A 25406-nucleotide genomic window follows, 5' to 3' on the forward strand; every position below is an offset into this window, starting at 1 on the left:
TGAAATAAAGCAGTTTAATGATAAGACCAGGCCAGATATATGAATCATGTATTTGCTCGCTTCACCTTTGAAAAGTTTGGAGAGGCACAAGTGGGAGCACGTGTGAAAGGCACAAATATCCAGTTTGTATGTCGAGGGGTCCTATTGTTCCATTGCTGTGTTCCAGTATTGCTCAGCTAGATATTAGGCAATAAGGGCACACCCTTGAATGCAAGAAGCTCAGATTACTTACAGGATTGACCAACACCTGAGAGAAGATCTAAGACAAGACCCATAACTTTTAACACTGACATCAAAAGTGTGTTTAATACAAAAAATTCTAATATCTTGTTCATTTTGATTAAACCTTTACTGAAGGTTTGCCATTTGCAACTGATCAGTAAAAAAATATATATAAACTAGTACAAAAGGTTCTCTTAGGCAGTGCGTTACATGACAGTGCGTTAAGCCACTGGTCCTCAAGCCCAGCCTGGGGATGGGTAACTAAAAAGGCTAATAATGTCTGTCAAGGGTCCAAGTTCCAGTTATCCAATTCATTAATAGTACGCAGGCTAAAGTAATCTAATTCTGCTTTTAGCAGTGTCGGTTCACCTACAACAGTGACTAATTTCAAAGGTCCTTCACTTCAGACGTTCAGCAAATTTTCTTCTTTTAATCTAATTCAGTTATCGCCACTCTGGTGGGTATTGATTGGGTTAAGAGAGAGAATGTTCAGTATTCGGAGGGCTTGGTACAGTTGCGATTCTTCACATTATCCCGACCAGGAGTGCTGGGGTAAAAAGTAAACAATTTCTGCTGATTACAATGAATGTATCAGAACATGAAATCCTGTTATTTATATATTATTTTTTAAACTAAAGGAAACTATAGTCATCTAGTTCCTATCTTTTCCAATGTTCCTCAATGGGTGCTATGCATTATTTAATGCGTAATTATTTGTGGGTGTTTGGATGAAAGCTGCACTGTACCAGTTCTTCCTTGCTTCTTACCACCCCAGGCAAAACATTCAAACCGATTTACCATGGTGAGCCCACTGGAATAACTTGCCCCTCATGTCAACACTCCTCCCTTTTCTTCTTTAGCATATATTATATCCATAAGACCCTACACAAACACATAAGCATCCTAAGAGCACCCAGCCAGGAATTTCAGACTCAGTTTAAATAATTGAAAAAGTGTATTTTTGTAACATTTTTCTTTAAAGTAACTTCAAGGGGTAGAGTTTTTGTGACTTTTATCAGTGCAATCCGGGTGAAGTCAGAAACCAACGCAAAGGATCGCGGAAACTCAAGCGCAAGTTGTTAGGTCAAGCATAAACAGAGTTACCGCAATCTCCAACGCTGGTTTAAAAATCAATTGCCTGAAGCTGGCCATGCCCCCAGATCGAAATATTGAGGATGGTGAGTTTCCGTCGAGTGCTCCTGTTTATGGCCGTTCGGGAAGAGTCTTCAAATTGAGCTTGTTTTCTTCTTAGGTGCACAGGCACGTTTTTACATATTTAAATATTTAATTTACTAAGAAACTGACTAGTGCACACCAATAAAACTAGTAAATGGTTTAGTATAGTTTTTTAAGTCATTTTCTGTGATTTAAAACCCCATTACTCACAGGTGGAGGACTAGACACTTATTAAAAATGCTTCATTTTTGTGATAAATCTATTCACAGCTGTATTAATAAAACTGCACCAGGTTACCACTCTTAAATACATCAATTAATATTTTTTAAAGCAAAGTAAAAATATCCGATTATGTTCTATTACATTGCACTGGTTCATAGAAGATTTTAAGTTTGTGATTATGCAAATGCATTTTAGCAGAAACGTGAACTGTAACCTTACCAGCGCAATTTGTGCCCAATTTCCCAACTGCGCCTAAAGCAGAAACTCTTCCCCTTAATTTTTTTAATTTTTTTTTTTATAAAAAGAGCAACATTATCTACATTGTAGGGTAATGCACTGTGACAGAATGTAAATTGGGTCTCCAAGTTTTGGCTGTAGACAAGGAAACAACAAAAGCTCACTACCTGCATCAGCCTAATTAACTTGAAAGAATTACTGAATATTAATAGATTTCAAAACAAATGTTAAAAATATTCATACTCAACAAATTTGCATATACAGTATTCCATAAATTCTCTGGACTCAACATGAACACAACTACTGATGCTAATCATAAGAAAATACTATAACCATTACATCTTTATTGTGAACATCACTTTTTATACATGCATAAATATATAGTACATACCTCCCCAAAATTGCTTCCAGATTTTATTTCCTGAAGCTGTACTGTACCACTTCCTGAAGCTGTACTGTACCAATTCATCATTGGTTAGTTTGCACACATTTCATACAGTTATAAGCCAATGAATGGAACTAGTTCAGGAATAATTTGCACCACAGGATTTTTAATCTGTTTGTTCAAATGATGAAGACATATAGCCAGTGCAATGCAGTTCTAAATTGGATTAAATAGTCTTCCAGTTTAACAGAAAAACACAAGGTGGTTTGTAACATTAACAATTGGCATTTGCAAAGCTTTGCAATATGCCCTTGTGCTGTGGACAAATACACATACATACAAAAACAGAAACAAAAACACAGTTGTTTTCCTGGAAACTAAATGCAGATCATCATTTGATAAACTTGCCATGCTTATAATCTTTCAATGCTTTTGCCAATATCTGTCAGGACACGCATTATAAACAAAAATAAATCCTCACAAAACTGTTTCCACCAATTCCAGAGTACCTGTACAAGAAATAATGCAACCGATTTCTAAGCAGCAACTTCATCTCAGGGTTTGCATAGATAACTATTACAAATCACTCATGCAAGATTTGTCTCAATGAGATTACTGCTTGGTAATTATTCCTATGTGTCTATTCTTCTGAAATTTTTTATTGGATTTTTCATTTCATGCAAAAGGTTAATTTAAATCCTTTGCCATGGGGGTGGGGGTGGGAGTGGGAGAGAGAATTAGAACCACATTAAAAAGGACTGACGCACCTTAAAGTTGAAGTTGACATTCAGAGCCTTCAAGTGTTTTGCACAATAACCAAAACTTAATTGAACTTACTAAATCATCATAGTTACATCTACTTCAAATTTCTTGTTGAAAAGAAACCACTCCTAAAAGCTATGACTCATGTCAAATTATGGTATCATAGACAGTGTGCACCAACTTGTCGGAAGTTACTGGATAGTGATCAGAAGCAGCTGGTTTTTCTGCTTAGCCCTGTGGATCTAAGCCAACCACCTCTGATTAGATCAACTATCTCTGTATGGACCAGATGGCAAAACTAGGAATCTTCCTGTTTGACAGGTTCAATATAAGGCTGGCTAATGCGTTTACCCACTGAGCCATTTAAGAGCATTCATAGGTCACTTTCATTTAAAATTAAGGCAAACTTTGAAGAAGTTTGGAATTAGTATTCTAGATTTAAACTATTCCCTGCCTTCTTAGTTCCTACTCTTTTGGAAAAAGCTCCCTTAACCTTCCTTAATAACACGGAACCATGAGAAGTGCAGAACTTGCTTGGTTGAGGAATGTCATAAACTGCAGATACAAATTGCCAGTCTCTTTACTGCCCGGCTATATCACTGCTCATTTAATCAGGCCATTCAATAGGAGCATATTCACACTGATTTAACTGTATGATTATAGCCTTTTAAAGATGCAGCACTGCACGCCTTTGCTCAGATATTAGTGTATTTTCTGAGGATGGTTTAAAACTCACACATCTTATTTATCAATATATACACCACCATTTATGTATACGAGAGAAATCTGCACAACAAAACGGATTTTTGGCAATGAATTTTCTGGATAAAACATTCAGACAGGAACAGAGGATCCCAAGTGTCACAGTTGTTCAATGTGTTACTGTCTCAAAAATAAGATGCTTCTTTATCAACTGAATTTATTGAGATGACCTCAAAGTAGCTGCCAGTAATAAAGTCCCTACTAAAAGAGGGAAAAGGCAGCTGCTTCAAGGTCCATAATAGGAACATGGGGACAGGAATGATTATCAAGGAATTCATTGGAAGGTAGCACATTCTAGTCCAATAATGCCCAGTGGGTTTTTTCTCTAGTTTGAGCCAGGAGTTTTATTTCAAAGTCAGAACAGTTGAGGTCTGAATTTAAAAAAAAGACCCAAATGCCTATTGTATCTGGCAAATTGCACTTTTATTTCAGGGTGTTTTGCAGTTTATAACTACAACTACATTGATTTTTAACACAAACCCGGTAGATTTGTATAATCAATAGGATCATCCATATTTTCTGCATGCAAATTGAACATATGCAGATATTGTAGAGAAAAACAAACACTAATTTAAAAAAAGGAACTCCACAATATATACTGAAAGCATTTGAATCTCACAGTTTATCTGTAAGTGGGGTTTGTATATGATTTATACATTCTTTAATTCAGAAAATATAAATCCAAATTTGTTAGATCTTCCCTTTCAGTTATGAGGAACTAAAGATCACATTTATAAAAGTGAGTATATGTAAATAATCTAGAGTACAATACAGCTTGGGTGATTGCAGAATTTTTTTAAAGCTACATTAAACAATTCAGTTCATGGTAATAGAATTCTGCTTTTCACAATCTACATCAAGCATTTTAGGAAAAAATCTATTTCAATTTTCTCCAGTGTATTTTTGCATGACACATTGCCACAGATTGGGGAATTGCCACTATTTTTCATCCATTCACAACTGACAAAATGATACATGCCAATTGTAAATAAATTAAAGCTTTTTTTTTTTGCAGTGCAACTTATTAGTAAATCTCAGTACAAACCTGGAGCTTCCCCAACTTTGTTCAGTCTGCTAGAGGCTGGGGACTGCATGCAATTTATGTAATGGAGGGGTTGAGACAAAGGACTTCTCTCTAGAGGATAATGAAGGAGGAGAAAGGGAAACATATATATATGGAAAGGGATCAGAAACAAAACTGTATTAGAAGTTAGCCATGAGCGTAAATGCACACCCCAGAATGCTTCTGCACCCTACAATTTAGGAGTCTGCAAAACAATGATTGTGGTGCACTAGCAATAGGCAGCCTAGTGAAAAACAATGATTGTGGTGCACTAGCAATAGGCAGCCTAGTGAAAAACAATGATTGTGGTGGACTAGCAATAGGCAGCCTAGTGAAAAACAATGATTGTGGTGCACTAGCAATAGGCAGCCTAGTGAAAAACAATGATTGTGGTGCACTAGCAATAGGCAGCCTAGTGAAAAACAATGATTGTGGTGCACTAGCAATAGGCAGCCTAGTGAAAAACAATGATTGTGGTGCACTAGCAATAGGCAGCCTAGTGAAAAACAATGATTGTGGTGCACTAGCAATAGGCAGCCTAGTGAAAAACAATGAAAAGTGGTGCACTAGCAATAGGCAGCCTAGTGAAAAACAATGATTGTGGTGGACAGTATTATTTTTCAATTTATCACTCCAACTATTTTATTCTGAGGGCCAAGGTGAAAGCCACTTTCTTCCACCCTCTAATCCCTCCAATGGTTGATTTTTTTTCTGCAGAACCGTTAAACATTACAGTACTTCAGTCTCACTGCTCCCTCTTCGGTTATAAATGAGCACTGGCTTCTGGCATCACAAGGAAGAACTGAAGAGTGAAAAACCACATTTGAAGCTCATACAAACTAAAGGTTTACCATACACCACTATCAGAATAATCAGAGCTTTGTATCTGATCGGTCCAAAAAGGTCAGCCAACTCATTGAAATAATTGAAATTCTTGAGGTTTTTAATATCTGGAAGAGTTCAATAATTTACATGTATGGAATGTACACCAATTCGGTCCCAAATTCCATCTATTCTCAAAAGCTTCAGGAAAAGTTGTTCAGAGTATCAGTTTTCTGGTACAGAAGCATTACTATCCTGCGTTGGGAGAGCACTTCCTGTTGGGACCAGAGAGTGGAACGCCAGTTTTTCTGTCTGTTTGTCAAGAATCAGCAGCAAGAGCGTCAGAAACACACACTTATGGTGAATTGTCCAGTGAGGCTGCAGGGAGAAAAAAAAAAAGTCAACTCCAAGCACATAATATGGTGCAATATAATAATCTAAACAGTCTAATTAGAGCAGAATGCAAAGCCGCCATACAAATACAACAACTTGCATTTATATAGCACCTTTAACATAGGAAAACATCCCAAAACACTTCAGAGGTGTTCAGCAAAAATTGGAGGCCAAGCCAAAGGAGGAGATATTAGGAGGGGTGATGAAAAGCTTGGTCAAAGAGGTGGGTTTTTAAAGGAGAATCTTAAAGGAGCAGAGGGAGGTGGAGAGGCAGAGCCACTTAAGAGTGGGAATTCCAGAGTAGGGGTAGAGGCAGCTGAAGGCACGGCCGTCAATAGTAGGGTGAGGGGATTTGAGGCAAAACTTTTTCACCCAGAGGGTGGTTGGAATCTGGAACTCACTGCCTGAAAGGGTGGTAGAGGCACGAACCCTCACAACATTCAAGAAACATAGAAGATAGGAGCAGGAGTAGGCCATTCAGCCCCTCGAACCTGCTCCGCCATTCAATGCGATCATGGCTGATCATCCAAATTCAGTACCCTGTCCCTGCCTTCTCTCCATATCCCTTGATCCCTTTAGCCTTAAGAAATAGTAAAAATTGTAAAAAAAAGTCAGTCAGCAAAATGTAGAGTTTGGGGGGCTTTGTAGCGCTGGAGAAAGTTACAGAGGGGCAAGTCCATTAAGGGATTTAAACACAAGGATAAGAATTTTAAATTCAAGGTGTTGGAAACCAGGAGCCAATGGAATTCAGTGAGGTTGGGGTGATGGGCGAGCGAGACAGAGTTTTGGAGAGTGGAAGATGGGTGATTAGCCAGGAGAGCATTGAAAGAGTCAGATCTGGGAGGCAACAAAAGGTGAAATGAGGGTTTTATCCATAGATAGGTTGAGGACAGAGGTGGAAGCAGCTAAGCAGCTGTTTACCAGCTTTGGCAGAGAAGATAAAAAAAATTATTTAACTGATAGGAGGAGTGTTTCTTCCTCTGGCCTTTACTGCATAAGGGAACAGTTGTATTACAAGTACTCTTTCCGTTCCCCTGCCCTCAAGTGTGCGATGGGTCACTACATTGAAGCACCAATGCATAGTGCTACAGCCTGGTGGGATGTAGGTTTGATTCAGACAGTTCTTCATCTCTGGCAAGCTACTGTGGCGAGGCATTTAGTATAGGCCAGGAAGGAAGAAATATCCAGGAGGAAGCAAAGTGTAGTCACTAGTCTTTTCTCATGCACCTTGTAGCAGCCATCTTGAGAGTGATGCAGTTGGAGGTTTAGAAAAAGAACAAACTCTCTGTCATGGGAAATTATGGTTCAGGGAGACCAGATGTGGGGAAAAGAGAGAAAAAAGTTAGTTAGACAGCAACATATTCTCAACGTTCTTTAAAAAGTTTAGAATTTAAAAAAAAAAGTACTCCTTACAGTTAAGTTACCATAAAAATAAAACTCCAACTACTATAATTTTGAATATTTCCTTTCATTAGGAGGTACATTGGGCCCAGAAGAAAGCACAAATTATTACTATGTTTATAACACCAATTTCCACCAATGCTTTTAATAACATTGTCACTTGAATACTGCTTTTCATGCTTTCTGGTTTATAGGCAGTAGAGTTAAACAATGGGCCGGATATTCCGATCCCTACGGGTGGGTGCGCGCATGCACTGAAAACCGGCATTTCCGATCTGTCAAGAATCCTCTTGACAGATCCTCCGGCTGACCGGGAGAAGGGCCTCTGCGGGCGGATAGTTCCGCTTTCTGGAGCGACTCCGCCCGCAGAAAACCCTTACAATTCTTACGCCTGGTAAAAGGCGCAAGGCCTGCTTTTACCAGGATAAGAGTAGAAAAAAAGTTTAAAAAAATTTTTCACTGATTTATCATTTAAAAATATTTTTTTTTTAAAGTTTATTTTTAGCCCCGTAAAATACTTTAATTACTTTTTCAAAAAATTAATTTTTGTTTAACTACTTAATTTATTGCAATTTCAAGTCATTTTAAAAAATGTGATTAAAACAAATTTATTTAAAGTTTTACTATGTTTTTGGGGTGATCTCCATTCATATATTTGACAGGTCTTCCTGTCAAATGTATGAAGGGAGATTCCCTTCTGTGATTGGCTCCCCATGGCCTACGTGATCCCAGGGATGCTGCAAACTACCTGCCCCTCTGGGATATGTGGGACCTGCGCACCGGCAGTTTGGGGAGGCCCAGTGTGATATCCAAGTGGTAAGGTCAGAAACTGAGAGAAGCGAGATCTTAGGAACAAAACCCAACTGTTTAATTACCCGGTGCAGCAGAGAAACATCTCTTACAGGCTGCAAGCAAAACACACATTTCTTACTGCACAATGGCAAAATGGAGGAGTCACCTCTGAGTCATACCCATAATGCAATGCCACATTACCTTAATAACTGGTGTACCAGGACATTGACTACATGACCCATTACCTTAAACACTGGTGAATGTGATCCCTTAATATTTGGCTCCATCTGGTGGATAACTTAAACATTACATCCCAGATTACTATATCCCTCCCCTCTTAAGTTGAACATTAATTTCTTAACAACATTCTTAAAAAGTCCCATAAGGAAACTCCTTTAACGATAGTCCATACTGAACGAATCTAGCAGGTCATTATCAATCTCTCTGGTGGCTTGCGAGTCCTTGGTGAACGTCTTACAGTCAAGTCCCTGCTTGGTTGTGGTAGAGCCACCTGCTGCTCCTGAGCAGTACTCAAGAGTATCTGACTCTGCTACGATGGTTTCCTCTTGACGAAGGGGTCCAGGTGGAACTGGCTCTGTTCGTGGTGTTGGTGCCACCGATGCATTTGGATAACTGGGGGCCAACTAGTCCTCAGACATCTCCTCTGGAACCTCCAGTTCGATTTCCCCTTGTCTGGTCAGTATCTGATCTACATGTCTGCGCACTACCTGACCAGTTCCCACCATGACCATACATGATACTGAACCAGTCATTGAGTCTATGATGCCAGGAATCCATTTTGGACCGTAACTGAAATTCCTGGTAAGGACCGCATCTCCTTCTCCAAAACTGCAGCTCTTTGTCCTTCTGTCATGGTTCTCCTTTTGTTTGATTTGTCGGTTTTCAACCTTCCTTTTCAGATCTGGGTGAACCAGGTCAAGAGTGGAGCGTAGTCGACGTCCTAACAACAGCTCAGCAGGAGAGAGTCCTGTGGTAGATTGAGGTGTTATTCTGTAGCTGAACAGAACTCGTGACACCTTGGTTGCCAAACTCCCTTGCGCACTTTTTTTTCATCATCTCCTTAAATGTTTGTACGGCTCTCTCCGCAAGTCCATTTGAAGACGGATGATATGGAGCTGAGGTCACGTGCACTATGCCATTGTTTCTCATGAACTCTTTTGTTTCTGTACTCACAAAACACGTGGCATTGTCACTTACTACGATCTCCGGTAGCCCTTGATTACTAAAACTCCTATGCAGGCAGTCTATAGTAACAGTAGATGAAGCAGAATTTACAGGATACACATCCATCCATTTGGAATGTGCATCAATGATTATGAGGAACATCTTTCCCATGAATGGACCCGCATAATCTACATGTAATCTTCTCCAAGGTTTATCCGGCCACTCCCAAGGGTAGAGAGGAGCCGCTGCTGGTGCCTTCCTGTGTATTTGACAAGTGCTGCATGTCTTGACTAGATTTTCTATCTCCTCATCTAGCTTTGGCCACCACAAGTAACTCCTTGCCAAGGCTTTCAGACACGAAACTCCAGGATGACACTGATGTAGTTGCCCTAGGATAGACTGTCGTGCTGGCTGTGGAATAATCACTCGTGCTCCCCACAACACGCAACCATCCTGCACACTCAGCTCTGTCTTCCTGACACTAAGGTATGAATTCAGTCCCTTCCGGATGCTGTGGCCAATCCCTCATCACATATTCTCGGACTCTAGACAGTACTGGATCCTTACCGGTCCATGTCCTTACTTGTTCTGCGGTCACAATTGCCGTGTCCGTGTCCTCCAACATCAAAACTCTGTCCTCTAGAGCTGCATGGATAGGTGTACCTGGCAGTGGAAGATGGCTCAAGGCATCTGCGTTCCCATGGTACTTGCCCGCCTTGTAAACGATGACATACTCATATGCCCTCAACGTCACTGCCCACCTCTGGATCCGGGGTGACACCATCTGTGGTACTGCTTTCATTTCATTAAAAAGAGATAGAAGAGGTTTATGATCGGTGCCTATGGTGAATTTCCTGCCATATATGTACTTGTGAAACCTCTGTAACCCAAACATTACTGCTAACCCCTCTTTATCTAACTGGGAATAGTTTTTTTCCACTGGTGTCAGAGTTCGAGACATAAACCCTATTGGTCTTTCTGTTCCATCTTCCAAGCTGTGTGAAAGAACTGCCCCCACCCCGTACGGTGAAGCATCACAAGAGAGAATGATGTCTTTCTCTGCATTGTAGTGAACCAGCACATCCGAGGACAGCATCAGTTTCTTGGACTGTTCAAATGAAACCCTCTGTTCCTCTTCCCACTGCCACTGTGTCTCCTTACGCAGAAGTTTGTGAAGAGGTGCTAACACTGTTGCCAAGTTTGGTAAAAATCTGTTATAATAGTTTAGCAGTCCCAGGTAAGCTTTTAACTCAGTCACATTGGTAGGAGCTGGGGCCTCCTGCAGTGTTTGTACCTTCTCCTTGATTGGATGGAGCCCGGTGGTGTCCACTCTGTGTCCCAGGAACACGGCCTCATTCCCCAGGAAAGTGCACTTACTCCTCTTGAGCCATAACCCAGCCTTATCCAATCTTTGTAGTACCTCTCTCAGAGTGCTCAGATGCTCCTGGTCGGTTCTTCCCATCACCAGGATGTCATCCAGATAGATTGAAACATGTGGGATCCCTTGCAGTACACCCTCGATAGTCCTCTGGAAAATAGCTGGACTAGATGAGACACCGAATGGTAAGCGGTTATAGGGAAACAAACCCTTGTGTGTATTTATGGTTACATACTTCTTGGATTCCTTATCTAGTGTAATTTGCAAGTATGCATGACTCATATCCAGCTTTGTGAATTTCTTCCCTCCAGCCAGGTTCGCAAAGAGATCCTCTGTTTTGGGAATAGGATACTGTTCTAGTTTAGACACCCTATTTACTGTCAATTTATAATCGCCACAGAGTCTTACTGAATTGTCCGGTTTTAAAACAGGTACAATGGGAGCTGCCCATTCTGAACATTTCACGGGTTCCAGAATGTTCTCTCTCAAAAGACGGTCAAGCTCAGCCTCTCCCTTCGGTTTCATGGCATACGGCACAGGTCGTTGTTTAAAAAACCTTGGCAGTGCCTCCTTGTCTACATAAATCTTAGCTGGGGGGCCATTAAATGTGCCAAGTTCTTCCTTGAACACGTTCTCATGTTCAATCAACACTTCTTGCAAAGACAATTGTTTGCCTCCCTCTATTTGATTTATTGCTCCCCAATCTAATTTAAGTTCTTGTATCCAGCCCCGACCTAACAAGTTTGGTCCAGAACCCGATACTACAACTACAGGTAGCTGTTCCACTGTGTCCCTGTGTTGCACAGTTACAGTAGCTGTACCCAATGTTGCCACTCGCTCACCGGTATATGTTTTAAGCTGCATAGAGCAAGACTTTAACTCTGGAACTTTTGCACGGTTCCACAATTTTGAGTACTCCTCCCTGTTCATTATGGTTACGCCGCATCCTGTATCCACCTCAAAGTTGACCTTAGATTCATTTGTCAGTTGCAAAGTGATAGGATCCACTTTTGGAATGTTCTCTACCATACTATGCATTATGAACATGTCGTCTTCTTTCTCAGCTTCTCCGCTGATGTGATTAGCTCCCTGTTTTTTCACTTCTCTTCCTAGGTTTTGCTTTCCTCCCCCTTTTGTTTTGTATTCCTCCATGACTGCTTTTGCCCTGCATGCACATTTTATGTGTCCTTTTTTTCCACACTTGCGGCACATTTCCTCCAGAAACCTGCATTCCCTTGCCAGGTGATCGCCATTGCATCTATAACATGCCTTTACATGCTCACGTTGTGGTTTCTGACGCATATTTAGCTTGTGCACATTGGGCCAGAAATTCCAGAACGGGGCTTGCAGCGCGTGCAAGCCCCATATTTGCACTTACCCCGCGCTCCTGCCGATCAGCTTCTGGGACGCCTGAACTTGGAGAAATTGAAAGCACATTCCCGGGCAGCGTATGACGTCACGCCGCCCAGGAGTGCAGCCAGCGCGGACCCAGGAGCGTGCAGTGTAAGTGAGACACGCCCCTTGAGGTCTCAGTTTCACTGGACACGCCCCCAATGTTTCTGTCAAGCTGCTTTGCTTTTTTACATGCAAAGCAGCAGTTTAAATAGGTTTTTGGAAGTTTTTTTGAAGATTTTGGTAACTTTTATAAACTTTTTTAAATGTTTACATTATTTTGAGTAATCTGAAGTAGTTTTAAAGAGAATTAAAGCAATTTAAAGACTTTTAAAAGCCCTAAAAGAATTTTTTTAATTCCATTTATTTATTTAGCAATGTCGTCGTCATACGTGTCTTCACACTGTTCCCTTTGGGGAACTGTATGAAGTGGTGGAAGGATTTATGGCCGTGATTAACGCTCATTCCGTGACCGTAACCATCTTTGAACCAGCCATTAGGGCGGTTAGTCCTATGGCGGGAGGGTTTTACGGGCTCCCACAAGCTATACAAGGAGGGGGGGGCCACCCACACCCACGGGCGCAAATATCCCACTGGATGTCAACCCAGAATTTAGAGCCCGAGCTCCGACTCCACTTGCCGGGACTGTCTGGAGCGGGGTTCGAAACCCTACCCTGATCTGGCCCAGCGGCGGGGATCCTACCGCTATGACAAAGGCCCAATCCGATTAGCTACGTGAAATGGCAGCATAGGGCTCCAGTCACGGGGAGGGAAAAGGTGCAGGAAACGTATGGGTGTCACCTTTTGTGCGGAGTGGGCCTTTTGCGTAGCAGTAAGCATCCCTGCCGTTGGGCCAGAAGGAGTAGGGTTTTGAACCCCACTCCAGACAGTCCCGGCAAGTGGAGTCGGAGCTCCAACTTTAAATTCTGGGTGGACATCCAGCGGGATACTTGCGTACGTGGGTGTTGGTGGCCCCCCCCCTCAGATGGGTTGTGGGAGCCCGTAAAACCCTCCCGCCATAGGACTAACCACCCTAATGGCTGGTTCAAAGATGGTTACGGTCACGGAATGAGCGTTAATCACGGCCATAAATCCTTCCACCACTTCATACAGTTCCCCAAAGGGAACAGTGTGAGGATACGTGCGATGATGACCTCTTGCGCAATGCACCTCCTTGGACCCTCAGTCGCAGATGCGAGGGGGCAAGTCGTGCAAGTGTTAAATTTTTTATTTTATTGACATGTAAAATGTTGGCCCAATAATTCCCTTCCAAATGCGCTAGTACGGTCGGGGTACTTACGCATCTGGCCGGATGAAATGCCGGTTTTCAGCATGCACAGTGCATGTGGGGAAAACCGGCATTTCCTGTCCTCTGAACGAAGGGGTTCAGAGGCAGAACGCGTGCGACTGCACAGGCAGCGCGTGCGCAGTATAATTCGCCGCTTTCATTAATGCTTTCAGTGAGGTCCAGTCATTACAACTTACACATGAAAAAAGCATGGGTACAGTTGCTACAGAGGCTGCGGAGGAAGATATTTCTTATCGTGGAGCTTCTGAAAGTATGTATGTCTGTATATATTCCTTTGCGTGTTATGTATATATTCCTTTACTTATGTGTATGAATGTATTATTTAATTATGACTTTCAGAGAAAGTAACTTATTGGAAAATCATAATTAAAAACATACATTCATAGTAAAGGAATATAAAACATACATACATATACGTAAAGGAATATATGTGGACATACATACATAACTCATTCTCACATTCCATTCACACAGCCACAATTGCTCCTTCTACCTACCGTTCTGAAAACCCTTTTTAAAAAAAAAAAAAAAATTTTTAACTTTAAAACTTACTTAAAATTTCTTAAAATAACTTCCCTCCCTTTCCCAAACAAAAATATTGCATTTCAAAAGCTCCACGATAAAATATATCTTCCTCCGCAGCCAATGAACCACTTTACACTTGCTTTTTTTCAGTGTAACTTCTAAGGACTTAACCTCACGGATTTCATGAATGAAATCCACGAAGTTTACTGCGCAAGCGCTGCCTGTGCAGTCGCACGCGCTCGAGGTCTGGAAATGCCGGCGTTCCCCGCATGCGCTGTTCATGCTGAACGCCGGCATTTCCAACGGCCAGAAGCGTGAGTAAGCCGACCGCACTCACGCTTCTGGCCTGGAATTTCTGGCCCATTAACCTGACCTCCAACTTGCTTTGTAGTAGCCCAGTCGGAACCTTGTATTTCTTTTACATCTCAGTTCGCGGTCTCTATGACTTGAGCAAGTTCCAACGCTTTTTCATACGTAAGCCCAGTCTCGGACAATAATCTCCTCTGCATTCGATCATCCATTATCCCGCAAACCAGCCTCTCTCTCAGCATGTCTTTCAGGTTGTTCCCGTAATTGCAATCGTGTGCCAATTTTCTCAACACCGCTACATAATCCAATACAGTCTCTCCCGGTTTTCTGTTCCGTGAATTAAATTTGAAACGCTGTACAATCTCACTTGGTCTGGGATTGAAATGGTCCTTTAGCATGTCCACTAAGTCAGCAAATGTACTGTCTCCAGGCTTTTCAGGACTGCATAAGTTTCTCATTAAACTATACGTCTGACTTCCCACGGAAGTGAGCAAAATAGCTCTCCTTTTTCCGACATCATCCATATCATTTGCTTCAAAGAAATGCATCAGCACCTCGCAGTATTCATCTCAGGTCTGTGTCTGAACATCAAAAGCAGAGATCTTTCCTACCGTAGCAACAAGATCTCCTATTCAGTGCTCTTTTTTTTTTCTCCGTCACAATGTGATCTGTTGATCCTCGTCGCCAATATGTGATATCCGAGTGGTAAGGTCAGAAACTGAGAGAAGCGAGATCTTAGGAACAAAACCCAACTGTTTAATTACCCGGTGCAGCAGAGAAACATCTCTTACAGGCTGCAAGCAAAACACACATTTCTTACTGCACGATGGCAAGATGGAGGATTCACCTCTGAGTCATACCCATAATGCAATGCCACATTACCTTAATAACTGGTGTACCAGGACATTGACTACATGACCCATTACCTTAAACACTGGTGAATGTGATCCCTTAATATTTGGCTCCATCTGGTGGATAACTTAAACATTACATCCCAGATTACTGTACCCAGCATCGGAACTGTGCACGTCCTGGGAGCCCTCAGGTAAGGGCGCAGATTTTTCCAGATCGCAGCCTTCCGCCCGCGGGAGGCCAGCGATCAGAAAAATACGGGCCATTACAGTGATATATCTCGAACAAGGAATGTTTTTTAGGACTATAAAATGAAGTAATCCAGTACTATTACCTCACTATGATTTACATTGTATCTTTGTTTTCAAGAATTCCTATTTTCTGTGCAGACTTGTCATTGTCTATGATCTTTTGGGCAGAATTTTAATGCGGAAGGCGGGTTGGGAACGGGGGGTGGGTGGTGGTGGACTCTGAAGCGGTCGGGAGAACGGGTTTTCCCGCAGGCCCTGCCGAATTTAACAGCAGGGCCTGATTTGCATGAGTGGGGGGGAGGTCGGAAGCGAACGGGGTCCGAGACCAGGAGGAGCATGGGGCCAGTGTTCTGAAGCGATCGGGAGGAGAGAGGGAGAACTGGAGGAACAGGGTGGGGTGGTGTCTGCAAAGATTGGTGAATGGAGGAGCGGGGGTGGGGGTGGAGGCAGGAAACAGCAGAGGGCCAGAGGAGCATGGGGTGGGAGGCCTCATGGTTGGGATCAGAGGCCTGGGAGGGGGGAAAACAAATTGAGTACCCACCGGAAGGGGTGAAGGAGAAAGAGAAAATCGGAGGCCTCTCGGTGGGGGGGATATCCGATGATCAGGGAATCAGGAGAAGCACAGGATCAAGGGGGGCCAGAGAAGCAGGAAGGGAAGCGGAGGCCTGGGGGGTTTGGAGGTCTCGTGGGGGAGGGGGCAGTCTCCGATCATGGGGGCGGGTTAGTCAGGGATGCTGGATCCAGGAGGTAAGTGTAAAGGCAATTACCTCCTGGATCCAGCAGTCCTCACATTCCATTAGCTGGAGGGGTTTCATAAGGCCTGCAAGACCGAACCAGCTAAAGCAGAGGCTTCCAGCCTCATTATAATATTTAAATAGACAACCTGCCTCCTGGCAATGGATTGGCTGCCCGCCCACCATCCCGCCTCTGTTAAAACCGGAAGTGGGCGGGTTGGAGACGGGTTCAAAGTTTAAACTATTTAACTACCCACATGCTCCCAAATCACCCATTTTTTTTTTTAGGTTAATATTCCCCCCTTTATGTCTGATTGAAAGTCTATTAGCTAATGCTCCCTTTGTGTGTCTGTTTTGTTCAGAAAACCATGCACTTTATATATGACAAAATAGTGACAAATAAAAAAACTCTGAAAACTTTGAGATGTTAAATTTTCTATGCAAAGTTCCAACTACCACCCTGCAACAGATACTTACAGGCTGGTAGTCTTAATTCCGATTTCTCTAAACAATTTGCATTTATATAGTGCCTTTAACAGATAAACATTCCAAGGCACTTCAGAGGCGTAGTTTATTATACAGTTTGCACTGCAGCAAATGGGCTGAATCTTAACTTCCAGAAACGGGTGGGTTGAGGTCGTGTCAGAGGTTAAAATGCAAAAAAGCTGAACAGGAACCGAACCCACGCACTTCCAGTTTTAACAGAGGGGGGGACGAGGGGCAGATGACCAATCAGCTCGCGGGAAGCAGGTTGGTCATTTAAATAATATAGAGGCTGCCTGCCTTCATATTAACAGTGATTCTATTTTTAACCACAGGCGACCGGGCTCCCTAGGCCTCGGGAAACCCGGCAGCTGAAAGCAATCGCGAAGGGCTGAATCCATTAGGTAAGTATCTTTACAGCACCGTTTGTGGGCCAGGAGGAGCAGGAGTATTGTCTCCAGGTCCGAATAGCTTACCAGTAAACACTCCCCCATGATATGTCTGGTCCCCACCCCCAACCACCATTTGATCCCCTGATCACTATCGGATTTCCCCCCCCACCCCCCTGTTAACAGGCAGTTAATTGGCTCTAATCCCCTTCCCGCCTCAAGGAGACGGGTCCCTGTGCGACTCGGGAACCCACCTCCTGGGAAGATGGCATGGATTTGGAGCGGGGTCGGTACCCGCTCCCAGTTTCCCAGCAGTCCCGCCTCTATACCTGTCTCCCCCGGGCTGGGAAAATTCCGCCTATTGAGTCATTGGGGTTGGCAGCAGAAATAAAATGACCATGAAACCTGCCAGGATATCCTTCAGGGAAGGAAACTTGCCACCCCTACTCAGTCTGGCCTATAGGTGACTCCAGGCCCTAATGCCCTAGCGGCTCATCAAGCCACTCCCTTGTTAAAGAAAAATTGCAATTTCAAGGCAGTGGCCCACTATCACCCTCACAAGGCAACTAGGAATGGGCAATGTAGCCTTGCCACTGTTGCCCACATCTGGAGAAAGGAAACTGCTGTATTAGCTGGGTAGCAGTGGGATGTTGAGTCTTCAACATGTAACATAGGATCTGGTAAAAGATTTTTCAGCCTCAGGATTCTGATGGTAGTACATTCTCCTGTACGATTGATTTCACGTTATAATCACCTGATTGTGTTGCATCTTTGTAGGAAAACCAGCCTTTTATTCTCAGCAGCATTAAAGACCAGCCTATTACACTTACAATTTCAGTTACCCGATAACAGTGCAGCACCCACTTATTGCTACTTATTTCAAGAATCACCTAAAACTTTGCTTTTATATGAAAACCATTAACAGTTATACTAAAGTTTTGCAGTTAAGGGATATTGCAATAGGGATCATTTTACACAAGTGCTCCTAATGTTAAGACAACAAGAATATTTTCTAAAAATATCTTTTAAAGCCTAAATTTTAATTTAATTTACAGAAGATATTGGGCTATGAAATCTAATTGTGCTGTAGATGTTTTGCTAGACACTGTTGAGATACCGCGTTGCCGCGTTGGATTTCGAGGGCGGAGGCGGGGGTGATGCTATGCTGGGCCCCTGTGTCGCACAGAAATCGGCGGTTGGTTCTGTCGTCAGTGACGTACAGTAGAGGCCCCTTTTGCCCCACGGCCATCGCGGGGGCCGGTGCGGGGGGGGAATTGAAGGTACACGGTGGCGTGCAGCATTGGGCCTTAGTGCCAAAACGGGTGTGGTAGTAACAGTGGCCCGGAGTGGTAGGGCGGGCGGGCCTGGGAGACCGCGTGGTCGTTGCCGCGAGGTCGGGCGTGACGTTGCGCGCAGACTGTGCAGAGAGCAGCCGGTCGGCCTTTCCTGCTATGTCATTCAGGTCCGTGGAGCCGGACTCCACAATGAGCGGGCGGATGCTGGCGGGAAGCTGCCGAATGAAAAGTGTGCGAAAGAGGGCGCCGGGGTTTTTGTCGTCCGAGAGGGACAGCATGTGGGAAAGCAGGTCTGATGGTGAAGCGTCACCGAGACCGGGGAGGTCAAGGAGTTGGCAGTGGCGCTGGTAAGAGGACGTTTGAAATTTTTTTAAGGAGCGCAGCCTTCAGATGTTCGTACTTGCCAGTCTGTGGTGGGTCCTGCAGCACTGCCCAAACTTTGGGGATGGTAGCGTACGTGAGCGAGGAGACGAGGTAGTCGTACTTCGTGGTGTCGCCTGTGATGCCTTTCAGCCGGAATCTGGACTCGGCTTGAACGAACCAGGCTTCGGCCAAGTTTTCCCAAAAGTCTGGTAATTTAACCGTGACTGCGTTTGTATCCGCCATGCTAGCTTAGGATTCGTCCTGAGCGTCGGGGTCACCAGTGTTGAGATACCGCGGCAAACGTGGGAGTTGAGACCAGAGCTAGTCAACAGAACAGCTTTTTATTTCAGCCTCATGGCAAAACAGGAACTGGAAGAGCCCGCGCCTGACTTAAATACTCCCCAGACAGGAAGTGCTCCCGGCAGCCTGTCCCTGTGGGAAACAAGTTGCTGGAGGAAAGGGCCCCCAGTTGGGGGCGTCTGCTTAAACTGTCCGTACCGCCTTGAGCGGATTGTGTCCAGTGGTGGCGTGTCGCCACAACACCACATATAACATTATGGACACACTGTGCCAGAGGCCAAGAAGAGGTAGATTTCCTCTGTGTAGGTGTAGCAAAATCAAATTCACTTAAAGTTCAGGTTTACAACTTTGTTAAACTTAGGAAATCTTCTAATTCATTTAGGATTTTACTGCTGCAGTGTTCAATTTCTGCAGTTAAATACCTATGAATTATAGCAGCCCTCAGGGACAAAATTGAAGCACAACACTACAACTTCACTGGAAATTTCACAGATATTTTCTGACTGCTCCTTTGGAAAAATAAAACTAGCCTTATGCTCAAAGCTGGATACAGCCAACGTCTTATTTTGTTTTCTTGCATCTCCATTTTGTTGTTGTAATTTTCTGTTTATCTACATGCCTGGCCTTTTTTGTCTGCACTTCATTTGCTACTTAAGAACGAACACTGGTTTGTTCTTATGTTCCTAAATTCTCTCGCATTTACACTGAAAACATTCAGAAGATGCAAATCTTTTTTTCCAGGGAGTGAGGGACAGAACAAGAGTGGGAACAGTCTCTAAGCTGTTGTGTTGCATGGTCTGGTGGCTGGTTTAACCAGATGCTCGAGGATAGACCAGCCACACATCTTTTTGACTAAAAGTAGCAAGAGCAACATGCAAGAAAAAAAGGAAAAATAAAATCGGTAGTAAAAATAATTTATTTAATTACCCATATTATACATGAGAATATTTTAGCTGAATGCCTAGGGATTCTCCTTCTTACCCTCCCTCCCTCGCTAAATAAAATCACCTCAAGGTTTTAAAAAAAAAATTCTTTCCCAACGTTCTGATATAAATGAAAACAAAATCAAGGAACAAAAGAACAGATGAGTGTTTTAAAACCTGGCTTACTTCAAACATTCTGCCTCCTGATTTTTAAAATGCAATTGTAGGCTGTTTGCCACCTTCCATTCTCTTAAGGCCAGGAAGGTGGCTATTGAGTTAAATGTGAACATCAACATTCTGATCATCCAGTTGGAAGCACAATTCCAAGAGTCAGTGTTCCTTCATTCTACCCCAATTGCATTTCAATGGTGCAGTACAGAGTATGCCTTAATTAGGGTTTTGGTTGAGAACCAAGGAACTTATTCAGCTAAACAGAAGACATTGATATGCAACATGCAATGTTGAGCTCAAACCCTCAACCTTTTAAATGAAAGCTGAATAAACGACTACCCACATTTAAAATATATATTTATATACACATCAATACTACATAACACAACACCCTGGTAAAAACACTAACTTTAAGTTAATGACTTTCTACCGAATAGCATAATATTGTGCTTACATAAAAAAAGTTGTAAACTCCTCTCAAAACATAACTCACTGCAGGATATATATATATATATATATTATACACACACACACACATATTTATCTGTGTATGTTTCTAAACATAGAAAAATAGGAGGAGTAGGCCATTCGGTCCTTCGAGCCTGCTCCGCTATTCAATATGATCATGGCTGATCCTCCATTTCAATACCATATTCTTGCTCTCTCCCTGTACCCCTTGATGCCTTTTGTGTCTAGAAATCTATCTATCTCCTTCTTAAATATATTCAGTGACTTGGCCTCCACAGCCTACTGTGGTAAAGAATTCCACAGGTTCACCACCCTCTGAGTGAAGAAATTTCTCATCTCAGCCCTAAATGTCCTACCCTGTATCCTGAGACTGTGACCCCTCGTTCTAGACTCCTCCCTCCACTCCCCCCCCAAAAGCCAAGGGAAACATCCTCCCTGCATCCAGTCTGCCTAACCCCGTCAGAGAATTTTTTACGTTTCAATGAGATCCCCTCTCATTCTTCTAACTCTAGTGATTATAGGCCTAGTCGACCCAATCTCTACTCATACGACAGTCCTGCCATCCCAGGAACCAGTCTAGTGAAACTTTGCTGCACTCCCTCTATGGCAAGTGTTGTGTCTCCTTGTGTTCTTATACTATAAATAATAGACACTTTTAGCTCATTTTAGTTACTGCTTTTACTTAGCTGTATTCTTGCTTTGTTTCTGTGCTGCCGCATGGTGCGGAGTGATACAAGATGTCCGACGCTGCACTGTGCACTGCCCGTGCACAGTGTGCCACATAGCAATATAACTACACCATACCAAAGTAGTTCCACTTAACGATGTGATACTATAACAATGTAACATCCCTTTCTCAAAAAACTAACATGAAATTTAACAATTTAAATTAACAAATATTATATCTAAACTATTATCAACTACAAAGAATCGTGAGGTTTTTTTTTATTCGCAATATCGCTCAGGTGGTTGGATGTTGTCCCTCCATCTTGTGGATTTGGCGGTGACCATTCCTCTCTGCGGTGTTTTGGTGTGTTCCGCTCTCGTTGTTGTTGTTGCTGTCGCTGTCGCCTTTGGAGTTGGAGTGTGCATGCTCGTGGTTGTTTGATTTGTAGCGTTTGTTTCTGGTATTGTGCTGCTTGTGGTAGCTGGTGTTGTCAATGTTGCTGATGTTGTCTGCTGCTTATCCAGTTCAGGTGAAGGTCTGATGTGGAGTCTGTTCCGTCTGTATTGGTTGCCAGATTCAGTCTCTACGAAGTAGGATCTTGGAGTATCAGTTTTTCCAATGACCTTGGCTGGATTCCAGGTTTTCAACACCGGGTCTTGCACATGCACTGATTGTCCATTCAGCAATTCTGGTAGCGTCTTTGCATGTTTATCATAATGTTTGCTTCCTACGATTTGTGCTTCTGCCAGCTTTTGTCTGAAGTCCTCCTGGTCCTGGGGAGGATGTATTTTTGCTGGTAGTGTAGTCTTAAACTTCCTCCCATTCAGCAATTCCGCAGGTGATTTCATGTCTGCTTTCAGTGGTGTTGATCTGAGTGATAGGAGGGCAAGGTCTTGGTCTTCCCCCATCTCACTACTTTTGATGAGAGTTCTCTTGACAGTCTGGATCTGTCTTTCGATGAACCTGTGTCCCCTTGGGAAATGTGGGGATGAGGTTACTATTTTGAACCCATACTTTTCTGCCAGAGCTCTGAATTCACTCGATGTGAATTGGGTTCCATTGTCACAGATTACCTTTTCCGGGATTCCTTGTTCAGCAAACAAGCTCTTTGCAATCCTGGTGGTAGTTGTGGCTCTCAAGTCTTTCATCCTTCTCACAAAAGGGAACTTGGAATAGTAATCTGCCACTATGAGATACCATTCTTGATTGCACATGAAGAGATCTGCCCCAACGGTGTGCCATGGTCTTGACAGTATTTCACTAGGTATCATCTCCTCTTTCTGTTATGCATTTCTGTATTTCTGGCATATACCACATGCAGAGACCATCTGTTCGATATTTTTGTACATGCCTATCCAGTATACAGCTGATCTGGCTCTCAGCTTGCATTTCTCCATTCCCATGTGGCCTTCATGTATGAGATGGAGAAGTTGTGTCTGCATCGTCTTTGGCACGATGATCCTCGATCCAGCAAGGAGAATACCGTCTTCTACTGCAATATCATCTTTAATCATCCAGTATTGATGAATTGTCGCCTGTACCTGCTGGATTCTCTCCGGCCACCCCTGTATTACTTGTTGTGAGAGTAGTTGCAATTCCTCATCTTTGCTCATCTCATCTCTGATTTGACTGAGCTTTGTAGGGGTAACATTCACTAGGTGGTGGATTTTTACTGTTAGACCCTCCACCTTGTGTTTCTCATATGGTGACAATCGAGACACCACATCTGCTAGCACCATTTCCTTTCCTGGCTTATATTTAAGCGTGAAGTCATAGCTTTGGATCCTTAGAAGTAGTCTTTGCAGTCTTGCAGGCGCTTTGCACAGATTCTTCTTATAGATCTGTTCTAGTGGACGATGGTCACTCTCTATTGCAAATCGCCTGCCATACAGGTATGTATGGAATTAGGCTCCAGTCATTTCGATGGCGTGGGTTCAGATCCCACCGCTGCCACCATGTTGTGTCTCCTTGTGTTCTTATACTATAAATAATAGACACTTTTAGCTCATTTTAGTTACTGCTTTTACTTAGCTGTATTCTTGCTTTGTTTCTGTACTGCCGCATGGTGCGGAGTGATACAAGATGTCCGACGCTGCACTGTGCACTGTGTCCCACATAGCAATAGAACTACACCATACCAAAGTAGTTCCATACCAAAGTAGTTCCACTTAACGACGTGATACTATAACAATGTAACAGCAAGTATATCCTTTCTTAGGTAAGGAGACCAAAACTGCACACAGTACTCCAGGTGTGGTCTCACCAAGGCCCTGTATAACTGTAATAACAACAGAAAACGCTGGAAAAACTCAGCAGGCCAGGGCAGCATCCGTGGAGAGAGAAACAGAGTTAATGTTTCAGGTTGAAGACCTTTTATCAGAACTGGAAAAAAAGCAGGAAGAGGGATAGATTTTAAAGCAAGTGGGGGCTGGGAAAAGGGGGAGGGGATGAAAGAACAAAAGGGAAGGTCAGAGATAGGATAGAAAGCAGGAGAGATTAAGAGACATTGAGAGATATTCAAGGAACAAAGGATGGCTCTAGATGAAGTGTGAATGGCCCTGGCAGAATGAAGGACAGCTGCCATATGGGAGGGAAGAAAAAGCCCAGACGAAAGTGTGGATTAAAAAAAACAGAAAGGGAAAATATATATATGTGATAGGGGCCGAGGTTATGATCTGAAATTGTTGAACTTTATGTTGAGTCCAGAGGGCTGTAGAGTGCCTAATTGAAAGATGAGATGCTGTTCCTCGAGCTTACGCTGAGCTTCCGTGGAACAATGCAAGAGGCCGAGGACGGTGAGGTCTGAGTGGGAATGGGGCGGTGAATTAAAGTGACAGGCCACCGGGAGCTCAGGGTCCCCCTTACGGACTGAACGGAGGTGTTCCGCAAAGCGATCACAAAATCTGCGTTTGGTCTCCCCAATGTAGAGGAGACCACATCGTGAGCAGCGAATACAGTATACTAAATTGCAGGAAGTACAAGTAAATCGCTGTTTCAACTGGAAGGGGTGTTTGGGGCCCTGGACAGTGGGAAGGGGGGAGGTATAAGGGCATGTGTTGCATCTCCTGCGCTTGCATGGGAAGGTACCGGGCGAAGGGGAAGGGGTGCTGGGGGTGGTAGAGGAGTGGACTAGGGTGTTGCGGAGGGAGCGGTCCCTATGGAATGCTGAAAGGGGGGGGTGAGGGGAAGATGTGTTTGGTGGTAGGATCACGCTGGAGGTGGCGGAAATGGCGGAGGATGATCCGTTGAATGTGGAGGCTGGTGGGGTGAAAGGTGAGGACACAGGGAACACTATCGTGGTTCCGGGAGGGAGGGGCAGGAGTGAGGGCAGAAGTGTGGGAGACAGAACGGACATGGTCGAGGGCCGTGTCAACCACAGTAGAGAGGAATCCTCGGTTGAGGAAAAAGGAAGACATGTCTGAAGCACTGGTATGGAAGGTGGCATCGTCAGAGCAGATGCGGCGGAGACGGAGAAACTGGGAGAATGGGGTGGGGTGGGGTGGGAGGAAGTGTAGTCAAGGTAGCTGTGGGAGTCAATGGGCTTGTAGTGAATGTTTGTCAATAACTTATCCCCAGAGATGGAGACGGAGAAGTCGAGGAAGGGAAGGGAAGGGAAGCATTGGAGATGGAGCATGTGAAGGTGAGGGAAGGGTGGAAACTGTATAACTGTAGTAAGACATCCTTGCTCCTCTTGCAGTGAAGGCCAACATACCATTTGCCTTCCTAACTGCTTGCTGCACCTGCATGTTTGCTTTCAGTGACTGGTGTACAAGGACACCCAGGTCCCTCTGTTTATACAAGGAAACATACACTGAGAAATAGACATAGACACAATGAAGATTATCGAGTTCTAGAATTTTGGAATAGTAACTGTAACCAGAATAGTAGAGAACCAATCTAGAGGGTATGCTGAGGCTTTGGAATGCACTGTTCAGACCACACTTTTGAATATGGTATAGAATTTTGGTCACCATGCTTCAAAATTGACGTATGTATCAGTGGAGATGCAAGTAGAAGCAAGAGGGAATAAGGTACGTGGAAAAATTAGAGAAGGTCATGGTTTACAACCTAGATAGAACAAGGTTAAGGAGATTCCTTACCAACACTCACGTAGCCATCACCTGGAACAGTTCCAACCAACAATTAGCAGCAGCCAGCATCTCAGTTTCGAATTC

The 25406-nt window shown here is 43.5% G+C and overlaps 1 protein-coding gene across 7 annotated transcripts in view; it reads right to left on the reverse strand.

The window, feature by feature from the left end:
* Positions 1-2388: 2388 nt before the first annotated feature.
* The window catches only part of LOC147115064 (sterile alpha motif domain-containing protein 12-like), a 253049-nt gene continuing 230031 nt past the window's right edge, over positions 2389-25406 (reverse strand). For 6 of the 7 annotated variants that reach the window (XR_015079041.1, XM_085993314.1, XM_085993310.1 and 3 more), the window contains one exon: positions 2389-6029. Coding sequence is in view for 4 of the 7 variants with exons in the window: in XM_085993307.1 (XP_085849433.1) it covers positions 5993-6029 (37 nt within the window). In the remaining 3 variants the exon portion in view is untranslated. Of the gene's footprint in view, positions 6030-7271; positions 7330-25406 lie in introns of all 7 variants that reach the window. The other variant, XM_085993312.1, reaches the window with a different exon arrangement.

This window comes from Somniosus microcephalus, chromosome 7, assembly GCF_052327205.1.
Source record: "Somniosus microcephalus isolate GS21.2 chromosome 7, FLI_Smic_1.0, whole genome shotgun sequence".
Lineage (NCBI taxonomy): Eukaryota > Metazoa > Chordata > Chondrichthyes > Squaliformes > Somniosidae > Somniosus > Somniosus microcephalus.